The sequence below is a fragment of the Octopus bimaculoides genome, chromosome 18, assembly GCF_046866305.1.
Source record: "Octopus bimaculoides isolate indiv1 chromosome 18, ASM4686630v1, whole genome shotgun sequence".
Classification (NCBI taxonomy): domain Eukaryota; kingdom Metazoa; phylum Mollusca; class Cephalopoda; order Octopoda; family Octopodidae; genus Octopus; species Octopus bimaculoides.
In genome coordinates this window covers 381570-394806 of record NC_142945.1, presented here as the reverse complement: position 1 = coordinate 394806, position 13237 = coordinate 381570, and the positions used below count along the sequence as shown (strand labels likewise).

Here is a 13237-nt window from a genome sequence, read left to right as displayed (position 1 = left end):
GCTGTATTTACACACACACACACACAAATGTGTGTGTGTGATGTTCACAGATTAAAAGTGTATACAACATACAAACAACTTCCAGGCAGGATAAGACATCTCTGATGCATGCACATACATATACACACACACACACACACACATCAATTGATGGAGGTAATGATGTTCAAAAAGTGTAAAATGAGTTTAATTAAAGCTGAAGAGTTATTAATTGCCAAGGATAGAGAAAAGAAACTAAAATCAAATGAGAAAGACATGGAAAGAATTTGAAAATGCAGAAAGAATGGCAGACTAACAGATAAAATGTTGTTAATGTTTACAGGAAAATAATTTATTTTCTAACTAATACCTATCAATGATTCCACAATCTTCAATTTAACCAATTAAATCTTCTTCATCAACGGTAGTTTACCATTTCACTCCTCAACATCATTTTTTTTTATTGTCCTTCATGAACACAGAGTTTAAATAGATTTTTATACAACATAATCTACAACATAGTCTATCACTTCTTTCAGCTTTACCATTCCTTAATCCAATCCTGATCTGTCAGTCTTTTACCAGTTGCCATCTTAGGACCCATCAAAGCTATAGAACCTTTTCAAATTGATCCCTTCACATTTGTCTTACAATTGTAATTATACTGACCTGTTAAATTAACTTCAAAATTTGCAATAATACAAAAAAAAAAACAAACAAACAAACATGGTAGCATTCTGTCCTAAACAGAAAATTGATTCTTTCAGAGAAAAAAACATAATGGTGAAATGAAAACAAAAACTGAAAAAAAATGATAAAAAAACCATGATTTCATTATCAAATTAATGTTTTAAATATATATATATATATATATATATATATATATATATATATATATATATATATATATATACATACACCCATCACACACACATTATATATGCATGCACGTATATAGAGCCATCCCAACACTGTATATATAATGAGATCTAGTTTCAGTGTTATAACTGATGAGTAGATTGTTTGAAAGGTTGATGTCACAGAAACAATCAATAATAATTGAGAAATCAATAAAATCTCATTGATTTATTTTTTATTGTGATAACATGTTTGAAGGGCTTGTTATTGTTGAATGAATGGATTTCTCTTAATAAGGAAATAAAAGTTTGTGTTAATAGGGGTCAACAAGGGAGCTTCTATCAAGTCACTGAACCTGGGAACAGAAGGTGTTGGGGGCTCTAGAAATGAAATCATGTGACCTAAACATGTGACTATTCTTTAAGCACATTTGTTTCATCACACTTCACTTGAGCTACTCAACAAGATATTGAACCTTCTGTCAATCCAGCAGACTGAGGCAATGAAAGAGTGATGAGCTGCAATCTTGAGTTTCACAATTGCTGTAACAAGGCTTGAACTGGTGAACAGTGACCAGCAGACAAGCGTACATGAATACAAAAGCAGAAACACACCAGAGCTGCTCCTGCCATCACTAGTATAACCATGTACACCTAACTAGACAACAAATACAGTTAAAAAATTAACATAATTTATTCCTCACATGATATCATAACCACTTGTTAAATACTTCTTTTCTGATTTAACTCTGAAAATATTATTGATTTTGTTGTTCTTGATATAGCTAGATTGCATGGATGAAAACCTATTGACAGCCAACCGTCCAGCTACAGCCATCTCCTGACCAAACAACAATACACTTACATAAGACATTATTTATTCAAAGATTTATCCAGCAATCGATTTTAAAAAGTCAATACAATATGGTCTTTTAATCAAACTTAGAACTTACCATCTGAACTAAGACCGGGACTGGAAGTAAATTTGGCAACATCCACAATTTTCACAGCAAATTGTTGTCCACTCTCTCGATGGACACATCTTCGTACCACACTGAATGGACCCCTTCAAGAAAGAGAACAAAAAAAAACACATAAATATCACTTTTTTTTTTTTATATAAATGCATACAAACATATCTTTCTTTTACTTGTTTCAATCATTAAACTGTGGCCATGCTGGGGCAATGCCTTGAAAAATTTTAGTCAAACAAATCAACCCCAGTGCTTCATATTTTTTTAAAACCGGGTGCTTATTCTATTGGTCCCTTTTGCCGAACCACTAAGTTATGCAGATATAATCACATCAACACCAGTCAGCAAGCACTGGTGGGAGACACACACACACACACCAACCAATCAAACCACCCAGCCAGTCAAACTACCCAACCAATCCCAGCATGGGGAAATGGACATTAAATGATTGATGATGATGATGATTATATATACACACACACACACACACACACACACACGTATGCACATCAGGCTTCTTTCCATTTCTACTGACTAAAGCTACTCACAAGGCTTTGGTCAGCTTGAAGCTGTAGTAGAAGACTGTTGCCCAAGGTGCCATGTAGTGGGACTGAACCTGGAATCATGTGGTTGGGAGGCAAACTGCTTATACATACAAATATAAACAGAAGTAGAGCAAGGTCTTTTAGTTTGGCTCTCGACACCAGATTCAACCAGTTCCATTCTTAGAACTATCACACATTGTGAGAGAATTAATTGGCAATGATAATAATAATGAATAATGATGTGAAGTCATTAAAAAATAATTTTTAAAACATAAAATTGAGGTCAGTTATTATAAATGTCGAGTTATTTCTAGTTTGTTTCCATTGAAGACTTCAATAGGTGTGGGTAGGGGGGGGGGATGACGATGTCAATGTGTGCAGTCACTCATTAATCATCACTATTGCTGCCCAATTTTCTATGTTAGCAAAGGTTTTATGATTCTGCAATATAACACAGCAGTGATTTTACACTTCACTTAAAAAAACAATTTGTTCAATTAGAGTAAAGAGTACTTCTATAAAATAAAATAAAAAGATAATAAATGATGAAGAAACAACATATAAAAAAGAAAGCACAACTCTTTAACATAATTGAAAGAAATTCTTGCAGAAAACCAGTCTCTTGTGAGATCAACAGTTTTCCTTTTCAATCCAAAATAACTTGGAGCATCCTGCAGAGAGAAATAAGGAATGGCATGAAGATGGTTATTATGGTTGTAATGAATGAGTAGCAGATATGACGAAGGACTGGAGGATGAAACTGGAAATAATTATAGTAATGAAGATTTTTCATTTTGATGATTCATTTCGATTCATGTAAATTGAATGGTTACAATAAAGAGGCTAAGAAGTAAGACCAACATGCATGCACACACACATACACACACACGAATAAACACATACATTCTCATATATAAAGCTATATATATATATTAATTTTGTTCTTCTCGTATGCCTTCAGCCGAAAGACAATTTCTTCATCAGCTGCTAAGCCTGCATGTGTCTACCATCGGCTGCAGGTCATTCCTTTCAACTGCTGACTGGCAGTCCCAATGACATGACTGTATGCTCACAGTAGTAGTAGTAGTAGTAGTAGTAGTAGTGTTTATGGTGATGGTAGTGGTAGCAGCAGCAGTAGTAGTGGTGGTTGTAATAAAAGTAGTAACAGCAGCATGCATAGTAATAGCAGTTAAACATGTTGTTCTGTCCTTACCAATCTCTTTCTCTCTCTCCAACTCCTACACCACCACCACCAGCAACAATAACATCAATGACAACAACAACAACAATGGGTTTTGATTCTCTTTTCCCCTGGTTGAAGACAATTTCTCCTCAGCCTCAATTCTTCCTTTTCCAAACAACACCAGACATTCTGCAGTCCTTTAGTTTCAGGACTAATCAGTTCCAAGCCTCGGGATTTTGACCCCTATACTCATAGGAAGTTACTCAGTCCCACCTGCCATGGCCCACCCAAACCCCCAACATTCTTAATTACTCACATACTCCATAGCAACTTCCCCCCCCCACACACACACACACATACCATGCCATGAAGTGTGGCTGTTATTTCGTTATAATTAGAGGAGCTGAACCCCACCCCACACACACACCGTTTCATTAAAGTAATTAGAATTATTCTTGGATCTAACTATTCTCTATCAGCAACATGGCTAAAGAGAAACTATCTGCAGGAATATTCTTATATTCTAAATCATCATCATCATCCTTTAACATCCGTTGTCCATGCTGGTATGGGTTGGACTGTTTAAACATAGCTGGCCAGCTGGAGAGCGGCACCAGGTTTCTGTGGCTGTTGTGGCATCGTTTCTAGAACTGGATGCCCTTCCTAACACCAACCACTTCACAGAGTTTACTGGGTGGTTTTATGAGGCACCGTATGAGGGGCACTGGCACGAGTACTTTTTACATGGCACCAGCACAGGACTCTTGTAGGCCGATCCTCTTCACAAGGGTGGTGGGGAGTGGCCTTAACACTTCTGCCGTGGAAGTACAGCAAGATGCCAGTCATCTTGGTCTTTTGTCACCTCCTGATACCTGGCACCCTGCTGTAATCAAGAAGACCCATACTAAATATTAGATAGGTTTCAAGTAGATTGCCACTCAATGCTTATTATTTTACAGATTTTAAACATCCCTAGTGGGAGTTTTGGTTAACTCATTACATGGATAGTCTCAGTTAATCAAAGATTTCTTTTTACTCTGTTTTGGTCAGCTTATTCAAAAGTGAATAAGCATCGACAGCTAGCAAGCACTCCACAGATCTTTTGTCCTTTTGTCCTCCCTCAAACGCTTCAAAACATCATTGATTGTCCTCTGACAAATTTTCTCAACATTTCCAGGGTGATGTTCATGGTAGGCCTTCCAGGTCACTCATTGTCTTCCAGGGATGTTCTTCCATTTTTGAAACACCTGTGCCACTTGAAGCATTGCGTGCGACCCATTGCTTCTTCCCCGTAAGCTTGCTGAAGTATGCTCGATGCCTCTGTGGCAGACTTCCAAAGTTTAATGAAAAATTCGACAAAATCGCAAACTACAGCAGACATATGTGATCACAAAAGTACAAAATTCACGGCTTACAAAGTAAACACAGCAATGTCACTCGGCACAGTGCCTCACGAAGGTCACTGCTAGCTCTCACTGCACACACAACCATGTGCTGCCATCTGTTGGAGTACTACAGAACTAGTCCGGGAATTTTTTGATACCCCTTCATAAAGTAGACTCCCTTTTTATATAAAGAAGTTAGACTGACGTTACAGAGAATCAGACTGATCTCATGTATAAAGTAGTTAGATTGACCTTTTCATGTGAAATAGTCAGACTGACCGGTTTCATAGCTGTGGCACTACAAAGTCAATAACCACGAAACCAGAAAAACGGTCTATAAAAGCCAATTGCTTTTAAAGTCTCCATTAAGGTTTTGATATTTGAAACATTTTAACAAAACGAAATTGGAGAATATTTTGCATCATTTTATTCCTCTATGGTCTATACCAGATGTGTAGGCATGTGTATATGTATGCATGTGTGTGTGCATGTGTGTCTGTGTGTGTGTAAAATATTAATAAGTTTTTCTCTTCAACTGTTTCTTTAACATTTCAATTAACAACTAATTCACATCACAGTGTGTCTCTGGTTCAATTAATTATGTTCACAGAATGTGTGGCATACAATTTGTATCACAGCTGGTGTTTGTTGCTGTTGTTGTTGTTGTTGTAAGAAGAGAAAATGGTAGAAGTGTTGTGCTAAGTATCCTAAGAAATTTGGTGACATCATTAGCTCGCATGTGAGTTCAAATCCCAGTAGTTGCTGTTAGATATCAGATCTGAGAGATTGATAACTTCTGTGGCAATAATTGAAAACTGAGGTTAACTGAATCGAGTTACAAGTACCATCCTCCACCACTGCCAACCTAGATGTATCATCATCATCAACAATAACATCAATATTTTATTATCAGTAAATTGGCACTGATGTGCATCGGTAATAAAACATGCTGATAACTAATTAGAAGGCCAAGGTAATTAATGAATCTGACTGTAAACTATGAATATCTTCAGTAACACACACCTAAACAATCATATATATATATATATATATATATATATATACATACATATATATATATACACATATATACACATATATATACACATATATATACACATATATATACATATATATACACATATATATACATATATATACACATATATATACACATACATATATATACACAAACATATATATACACATATATATATATACACACATATATATATATATATATATATATATATATATATATATATATATATAAAATTTATTAATAAGGGTAAAAATTGATATTAATCAATTAAAACCAGTGGTCTAGCATATTAAAAAAATCCGAAGATTAAAATTAAATTACATACAAAAATAAGAGGAATGACCAGCAAAAGTGGACTCCTATATGCTAGAAATAGATGCCGAATCATCTAACCACGAAGAAATATGTTCTCAGTAAAAAATTAGCGACACAACAGACTGTAAAAGGGCAAGACAAATGAAAAAAAAAACGATTAACCTACGTACCATGGTTTCACCTGTTAAAATTTACGTAAGTAAATATCTGCAGGATCATCAGCGTAGTTTGTCGATTTAAAAATATATTTTCCAGAACTAGACATAACACGTCCACCCGAAATGGAGCACGTGTAGAGTTCTACAAATTACATTCAATGTATCCCTTCAAATGTCTTCAATCTGGCGCGCTAAGGCCGGAAATAACTCTCCAGTTAATAAATTTTTGCAGCTAATTAACCGGTTTGAGAATATATTTATTTAAATACCGTAAATTTTAACAGGTGAAACCATGGTACGTAGGTTAATCATTTCTTTTCTTTTTTTAGTATTTTTTCATTTGTCTTGCCCTTTTACAGTCTGCTGTGTCGCTAATTTTTTACTGAGAACATATTTCTTCATGGTTAGATGATTCGGCATCTATTTCTAGCATATAGGAGTCCACTTTTGCTGGTCATTCCTCTTATTTTTGTATACATATATATATATATAAGGTGCCTGGGTTAAATTTGACAATTTTTATGCATGTCTTTTCAGGAACAGCTTGATGCATTGGGGGAATGGTCAATGGTGTTGGAGATTAATGTTGATATTAGGGGACCAGAAGCAATCTGAATACAGAAAAAGAACAATATTTGTTAGATGCTGGACCCATAAATATGTGTAGGTAGACATTGTTAATGAGATGATAAAAGCAGTTGAAACACTTCTTATGGGGTCTCTAGAATTGTGTTTAGGGTTTAGGGTAAAGGTAAGGGATTACATTATTCTGGAATTTGGTAGATATATTCTCTGCAGTTATGTTCCATTCTGTGGAAATCTCCACTTAATTGATTCTGCCTTATTTATATTTTCAATTTTTCACATCTCATGATTTAATAATCACAACACTAAGTTGAAATTTTAATTAAATTTTAGCGATATATTGTTTGGCTTCTCTTTGTAATTCAATTTACACTAAGATGTAAGTGTGTGAATAATGTGTGTGTGTGTGTGTAACTTTTATTCTTCCAGGGTTAATATAATTAAGAGCCAGTCAAGTGCTGGGGTCAATCAAATCATTCATTCAAACCCACCTCCAAAAATAGATTGATGCCAATGTTAAAAGTTTGCATTACTTCATCCAAAAGTATGAACCTGGCTGAGTCAGTGGAGCACTGAAAGAAATAATGCCCTGTTGATTCTGACATTCTCAATTCAAATCCCACTGAAGTCTCAGCCTTCCAAGGATAAAATACCATTTGACTGGCAGAGTCGGCAGAGTGTTGGATAGAGTGCTTTGTGGTATTTGTTCCAGTGACTATCTGAGTATCTGAGCTCAAATCCTGACAATTTACACACACATCAAGTTTCACCTTCCAGCTTGACAGCACACGCACACACACACACACACACACACACACACACACACACACACACACACACAATTAGCAAATAACTTGCAGATGCAAATGTCATTAATTAAAAGCTCCACATATTGGAAGTCGAGAGGGCTTAGGAGATCATCAGGAGAGATCATGCACCATTTCAGTGCCTTTGTTGCACACCAACCTGATCAACTGATTACCAGTGTTCTACACACACACACACACATACACACACACACACGCACACGCACACACACACTTAGCTAAGCTGATATCTTCCTAAAAATGACTCCATTGCCAGCAACAGTTCAAACCCTTTGTTTTAGAAAACCTTTCCATAAATATGTAAAATATTGATGTGACTTGCAGTATCTTAAATGTTAATTAAATGATGAAATGATATTTCTAATTACAGGGAATAGAAATTAATTTTGCTACAAACATTGGAATAGATAATTAGTTTTTAAAAAACAATGAATTTTTCTTTGTATCCAGCCTTTTGGTCAGAACTGTATCTCTCTGTATATAACCACCGTCATCATCATTGTCATCATCATCATGTTATGTCCACTTTCGATGCTGATGTGGGATGGAAAAATCATCAGAGCTCAGTTCTTACTGGGACTCGCTTCCTTCATAGTTGGATGCTTATATGTTGTTTCTATGACTAGATGCCCTTCCTATTACTGACCACCACTGTATAAATCATTCTATCTTCCTTACCCATCACAACAACCATATATAAGAGACAACAGTGAACTGTTTATACATACAATCTCTATTGAGACTTCATCATTTCTAAACTGCCAGTCACCCCCCCCTCTCTCTCTCTCTCTCTCCTGACTCACTTGTCTTGTCACCATTCATTTACCCACCTTTGCTATTGCTCATCATCCCCCCACCCCTTATCATTCTGCTTCTACCATCATATTGTTGCTTCTTTTACCTACTGTTCCATCTTTTCATCTCTCTCCCCCCCCACTATTCCCTCCCCTCCTTTTCCATGAACTCGAAGTAATGTCAGTGTCACAACAAAAGGCTCCCCCCTACCTCCTCAGTATACCTTCAACAGAGATAAATAAGAGGGAAGTGGGGAAAAGAGGGGCAAGTGAAGCCTTTAATCTTGCCTGCTGAGGACTTGACAACCTCTCAAGTGAAGGTGCAACCAGATATGAGAGATAAAGAAATGAGAGACAGGAGGGGGGAGGGTTAAAGATACTGAGTGGGGGGGGGAGATAACAAATGTAGGCTTGACATAATGTGTGGATGTGATAATGTATGTGTGTCTGTCAGTGTGTGTGTGTGTGTACGTGTGAATCATGCAATCACAAAATGGAAGTCATAAATATGTTTCTAAAAGTCTTATTTCTGACCTAAATAAACACTTGCAGTGTGAACTTCTATTTTACTTCCCTTTTTTTTTTTTCATTTTATTTTATTTTATTCTGACAAAATTCCAGCAAAACTTCTCTTTCTTTGAATGAATAGATATTTTGATAGGAACTACAAAAACGGTTTCTGAAAACTCATTCAAACCAATATTATCACCAAAATCAATATTATGTTCTTCTGTTCACCTGTAAACAGTCTCTGTTACTAATTTCATAAATTCTAACTCCAACTTCAAAAATGTTTTACAATTCTTGTCAGAATATAAGAATCAGTTTTCCAAAATGTTACCAACTCAGAAACAATAACAGCACCAAGATCCTACAGATTCTCAAAACATCAAATGTGAAAACATTTCAGGAACCCCACCATCCCACCCCACAAAGATGGGTCCAACTCAGTCACAATTATAGACCCAGGAGCAATGTCCCTTATCACATTATTTAAAGAATTTAAAGCCAAGACTAAAACATTAAATTGGTTTATAAATCTATTACTGTCTTTTATTTATTGGAACAGACTGTGGCCACACTGGAGCACAGCCTTTGATAACTTTTGTGAATCATATTGACTGTTTCTTATTTATTTTATCAACCTCATAAAAGACAAAAAGCAAGTTGAGCCGAGGGTAAATGAATTTCAATGGAACCAAGTTATTGTATGCTCTTTTAGTATCTATTTATTTTATTTGTTTTTGAGCATACTGATGGGGGTCATTCCACACCATTATGTGTATATGTGTGTGTGTGTGTGTGTGTGTGTGTGTGTGTCTTGGATAAGATAACAATTTCAGATTTGTGAGAAATATATTTTAGTTCCAAATTTACTGAAAGTTAATCTGGAAATAACTCCAATCCAAAAACACTGCAATATACAGTTAATTCAATAACTCTTCACATTTTCTATCTATTACTGAAAAATCAATGTTTAAAATGTGTAAAATTCAAATTAACAAAAGCAAGGTCGCACACACACACACACACACACACACACAATAGTCTTGCAAGCTACACGGTAACCTCACTAGTTTTGGTGGCATGAAAAAAAGCAACCAGCAATTTCTAATGCCAACCACTGTAATGTGTGTGTGTGTGTGTGTGTGCACATGCATACATGTGTGTGTGCACTTTTCCATACTTGCATAGGTCAGGTGAAATTTATTGAGACAATGAATTGCTCTTCCTGTCACCAGCCTGCAGCAGCCAATTATTCTTCCTGTTACATCACCTCTTTCCAAGTAAGGTAATATTTTCCCTAATTCTTCAAACATAAACAGAACAAAGGCCAGACATGGAAGAAGGCTAACAAACAAAACATCATTTTGTATTTCTGTGACATTTGTTTTGAATTAGCTCACTATCAATGCACCCCACCCCATATATATAAAAATATATATATATATATATATATATATATATATATATATATATATATATATATATATGCAAAGTAAACTTCTTTGCCACACAGCCTCTCTACCGAATATTCATTGAACTAGAGAAGGCCTTTGTCAGACAACCACAGTCAGGTAGTCACTAAGAATAAAATTAAACAATGGTTGTCATAAAAACCAACATTACATACATCGTTAATATAGAAGCCAACATAAATATACACTGTTATATAGAAGCCAACAAACAAGCCTGTATGAAGGGAATTTCACCAACTAAAAATAGCAGCCAAACATTCCTCTTATCACATCCTACCATTAGTGCTGTTTTAAGGTATGGACACATTAGGCAGTTGCCCAGGGAATCAACAAGTTTAGGGGCTGAAAAGATCAAGGAGCCCAACAAGTCTAGGGACCTAATTCTAGTCTATTTATGTTGTGGTTTGCTGTTAACAAATAAGTTGTACAGGAAACAGAGCAATGATTTATCCAGGGTCCTACGATATTGCTAAGAGGATCATGCTTACTATTTTAAATAAAAACCACAAAAGACAATGTAGTCTTTAGATACCTCTAAAAAAAATGGGGTGGCTATAGTTGGAGTGTCTTTGATTAGGACCGACTTGGAGCTCTTCAGTCACTAATAGATATTAGTGATGAGATAATGTCCCTTCAGCTCGTTACACATCCTTGTTGGAACTTAATCATTTACATTTACAAAGAGATTCTCAAACTGTGTTGACTGAGTTAAAATGTCAAATATTTTGGTCAACATTAATTATTCTTAGATATTTCTCATTGAATGGTTCCACACTGCTAACCTTTGGTTCCATATTTTATAGTGACAGGACAGATAGGGTAAAAAAAAAAAAGAGAGGAAAAAATGTTTAATCTAACAGATGTAATATCAGTTATATATATATATATATATATATATATATATATATATATAAACACGTATGCGTGTGTGATCTGGTTTTTTATATGACTTAATATTTTACAGTAGAGACATTGACAGAAGAGAGACTAACATGGTAAAAAAAAAACGTGAGTTTTCTGTGTTAACCATGTCAACAGAAATTAGAGGTTTAAAAAAATTCTGTTATGAAAGATATAAGAAAGCTGTTAAAAAAACTCAAACTAAAGTCTTTTAAAAAGACCAATATATCATATATATATGTGATTGGTGACAGTGCAAGAGCTTGTGTCATGTCTTTATAAAGACAAACACAAAACATTAGAAAATATTAAATTTTATGAAATAATTTTTTTTTTTTGTAAAACATTTTCAACTGAAAAAAAAAATGATTTCTTTTTTATAAAGTTATTTCAATTTATTTCATCCATTTTTTTTTTTCACTGTATGTTCTAGAATGAAATAGTTGGCTAACAATTTTGTTTGTTATTTTGGTTGACAAAACTCTGAGAAGTATCATGCTATCATAAATGGGGGAATAGTTTTCTCTGTTTCAATTCCCCCCAAAATGTCCATTTTATGGCCTGGGCATCACAGTTATCACTTTCTCCTTTTAACCCTTTGGCATTTCAACCAATCATATCTGTGGCCCAAATATTCCACCTGTCTTACATTGAAAATGGCCAGGTCTGGCCTCTTACACCTACCCTACAATGTCATTCTAAAGATAAACAATCACATCATCAAAATCTTGAGGTTACAAGATCACTTATTCAAAACAATGAATAATTCAGCATCAGATTTGACAGAATAATCTGGATGTTAAAGGGCTGAAACTTTTGCAGGTCTTTTACAGAACACAGAAACCAAAAAGAAATTTTTTTTTTAAATAGTATAGCTTCCTCAGAGCCTTGAATATGAAGTGCAATTTATTTGGGAGAAGAATCACATTTATGTATATAGATAAGAAAAAGCATTACTAATGAGAAAGCAATTTATATATATATATATATATATATATATATATGATGGGCTTCTTTCAGTTTCCATCAACCAAATCCACTCACAAGGCTTTTTCCTCAAGGTACCATGCAGTGGGACTGAACTTGGAAACATGTGGTCGGGAAGCAAATTTATTAGCACACGCCAACAGCCAAACCCCAACCCCCTGATATAGCCTTAACTTCAACGAAATTCTAAACAGAAAAGTAAAACTCAATGAGTTAGAAACTGAGAGACAAATATTAATTAGAGAAGAAAAATGAAGGGAAAAGTAATTAGGAAAACTGGTGAAGAAAAATATTGAGAAAAGAGAAGGAATGAAATAAAAGTGAAGGAAGGAATACCCCCACTCGCTACCCCTGCCAAAAAACAAATGTCCAATGGAAGGCTACAGCTCTTGGTGACAGGGAAAAAAAGTACCCAATAAATCAGTTTACTAAACATTATATATGGATAATTATAAATGTGTATTAATTATCTGTAGCTGATGTCAACAAATACTTGTTGTTTGTTGTTCCTGAGAGAGAACAACAATGCGGATCATTTGTTGACATTTAACAAAGTCTCAGAGAACCAGTAAAAAAACAAAAACCCTGTAAAGTTTACTTTGATACACATTTATAATCACCAAATAAATGGTGAGGTGAGATCAAAGAATTCACTTTGATCAAAGTTTATTGATTAATAAAGCACCATAACATCTGTTTCTCGGTCACAACTGATTGGTCGAAAAGA

At 34.9% G+C, this 13237-nt stretch overlaps 1 protein-coding gene across 28 annotated transcripts in view; it reads right to left on the bottom strand.

The window, feature by feature from the left end:
• The window catches only part of LOC106871672 (peripheral plasma membrane protein CASK), a 522259-nt gene that overhangs the window by 373570 nt on the left and 135452 nt on the right, over window positions 1-13237 (bottom strand). For all 28 annotated transcript variants that reach the window (XM_089365572.1, XM_089365579.1, XM_089365562.1 and 25 more), the window contains one exon: window positions 1790-1902. In XM_089365572.1, coding sequence (XP_089221698.1) covers window positions 1790-1902 — 113 coding nt within the window. The remainder of the gene's footprint in view (window positions 1-1789; window positions 1903-13237) is intronic.